This window comes from Malurus melanocephalus, unplaced genomic scaffold (genome assembly GCF_030028575.1).
Source record: "Malurus melanocephalus ecotype Western Australia unplaced genomic scaffold, MMel_1.1 scaffold_1734, whole genome shotgun sequence".
Classification (NCBI taxonomy): domain Eukaryota; kingdom Metazoa; phylum Chordata; class Aves; order Passeriformes; family Maluridae; genus Malurus; species Malurus melanocephalus.
The window spans coordinates 4,933-7,258 of record NW_026624966.1 but is presented as its reverse complement, the minus strand read 5'-3'; the positions used below and the strand labels follow the sequence as shown (position 1 = coordinate 7,258).

The 2,326-nt window shown below is 68.1% G+C and overlaps 1 protein-coding gene and 1 long non-coding RNA gene across 2 annotated transcripts in view; one reads left to right on the top strand and one right to left on the bottom strand.

The window, feature by feature from the left end:
• HROB (homologous recombination factor with OB-fold) overlaps positions 1 to 1,278 on the bottom strand; it is a 4,343-nt gene extending 3,065 nt beyond the window's left edge. The window contains 3 exon segments of the mRNA XM_057388281.1: positions 4 to 688; positions 829 to 879; positions 1,145 to 1,278. Coding sequence (XP_057244264.1) covers positions 4 to 688; positions 829 to 879; positions 1,145 to 1,147 — 739 coding nt within the window. The 5' untranslated portion in view covers positions 1,148 to 1,278.
• A 912-nt stretch (positions 1,279 to 2,190) lies between these two features.
• LOC130587302 (uncharacterized) overlaps positions 2,191 to 2,326 on the top strand; it is a 4,504-nt gene continuing 4,368 nt past the window's right edge. Inside the window, exon 1 of the long non-coding RNA XR_008966772.1 lies at positions 2,191 to 2,264. This is a non-coding gene — a long non-coding RNA (uncharacterized LOC130587302). The remainder of the gene's footprint in view (positions 2,265 to 2,326) is intronic.

Sequence of the window (2,326 nt, the reverse complement as noted above, 5' to 3'; positions counted from 1 at the left end):
GGGGATTGGGGACACCGGGGGGCTGCCGGAGAGGAGGCTCCACCGAGCTGGGGGGACCCGAGGAGGGTCTGGGGGGGAGCCGGGGCTGGGGGCAGCTCTGTGCTGGGGGCACCGAGCAGCTGCTCCCTCCCAGGGATGCTCGGACAGGCCTCAGGGATGGAGCCCCCGGAACAGGGCTGGACCCTCCGGAGCTTCCCGGCTTTCCCAGGGGAGCGGTGGGTCTGGGGGCACAGGCACCGGCCGCGCTGGGTCGCAGAACCAGTTTGGGACTGGGGAGGGGGCTCTGCCTGTCCTGCACCCCCATGGAGTTGGGGAGCAGCTCCTCTCCCACCCTGAGCTTTTTGGGGATCCCGCATTCCTGAGTGTTCTCCTTCCCCGGGCATTTCCAGGGGGGTTTCTCCCTGCGATCGGGGGGCACCGGGGCACCCCCGGGACCCTCCAGCTCCCTGCAGGCGGCCAGGAAAAGGTCATTGTCCGGCTCATCCTGGGGCGCTGCTCCCCGCAATCCCACGGGATGCTCCCCCTGCCCGGCGAGGGGCCGGAGAGCGGGGGCTTTACTGGGAGGGGCTTTACTGGGAGGGKCTTTACTGGGAGGGGGTTTACTGGGAGGAACTGGGACGCCGCCGGGTGAGGAATGTCCCGGGATCACAAACTGGTTCTCTGCGTCTTCCACGGCAGAGAGGAAATCCTGTGGGAGAATAAACACCGGGAATTCAAAACGGCTCCGCGTGTTCCTCAGAATTCACCAGAATTCACCGAGGTCGGCCTGGGGTGGGGGGGGATCGCAGCTCTGGGGGAGGGTCCTCAGGTCATCGGGGGGTCCCTCACCTCATCCTCCAGCTCCCCGTCGGTCCCAAAAAGCTTCTGGAAGTGGCAGGACTGTGRGAAAAGGGGGGAGAATGGGACTGCGAAGGACACAACACGCTGGAGAAGCCCGCGGTGATCCCGGAGCTCTCCGCCATAGGATCTTCGGGGCCACCGAGGGCCCCCCGGAAAAACCCCAAACCTCGCCCAGGGGACCCCGGCTCTGCCCCCCTCACCCCGTGGGGGCCCTCTGTCATCCCTTTATGGCATCCCCACCGCGRAAACCCCAAATCTCTCCCAGGGGACCCCAAAATCTCCTCCGTCCCGCCGGGCCCGTTACCATGACAGCGGCGCGACCCCGGCCCGGCCCCGGAGGCGGAAGCGGCGGGGCCGGGATTCGAACCGGGGTCCCCCGGGGGAAAGGGGCGGAACTTCCCCTGCGGCGCCGCGCGCCTCCTGGCGGCGGGCAGGAAACGAGGCCACGCCCCTTAAAGGGCCACGCACCCCCCCTGTCCCCCGCGCGTGTCACATGTGCACACGCGTGTGCCCCCGCGTCACCCGGCCGGGCCCCGCGGCGCCGCCGGTGACTCAGCGCGGCCCCGGCCCGGTGTGATTCATCCCCGCACGCCCCCGCGGTACACGCTGAGTGACCCCCCCCCTCCTCTCATCCCGGGCCTGCTGCACCCACACACGCGCGTGTGCAAGGGCACGGGCAGGTGCTGCGGCCGGCAAGGGCACACGCGTGTGTCTATATGTGCATGCCGCACACACGTGGGTCCGTATGTGTCTTTGTACACGTGGGTCCGTATGTGTCTTTGTACACGTCTCCGAGTGTGTGTGTGTGTCCGTGGCACATGTGTGTGTCCGTGGCACATGGGTGTGTCCTGCACACGCGTGTGTCCCATGTCGTGTGTACTCTGTGTGTGACAAGCTAATGTGCAGCTGCACACGGACACAGGGCACGCGTGTTCCCTGGCTGGCCTGTTGCAAACGCGCGTTCGCACATAGCATGATCACACACTCGCGTGCACGCGTGATTACACACCAAGTTCCCGGGCGTGCACACGCGTGTGTGAGGCCACACAACAGCCCGTGGGGACGTGTGCTTGCGGGAGCCCCGACACGCCGCCCTGCCACACGCACTCGCGTTTAATTCTTGTTGCACACTCATCCACACGCGCGTTACCCCTCACCCACGAACACTTTTCCACGCGCGGCCCCTTTAAGACCCCTTTGAGGCTCCGCCCCTCCCCGTTCTTTTCCTTTTAGCCCCGCCCCCTCGGAGGGGCCGCGCGCGCGGGGGTCTATTTTTAGCGCCGGGCCGCCGTCACGTGACCCCCCTCTCGGCGAGTGACGTCACCGAATGTTGTTGTCGGGGCGGGCGGGGCCGCGCGGCGAAGATGGAGGAGGAGGCGGGGGGGCGGCGGGGCGCGCGCCGGGCGGCACCGGGGGGACCCCAGGTACGGGGGGGACACGGGGGGGACACCGGGGGACACCGGGGGACACGGGACAGGGGCGGGGG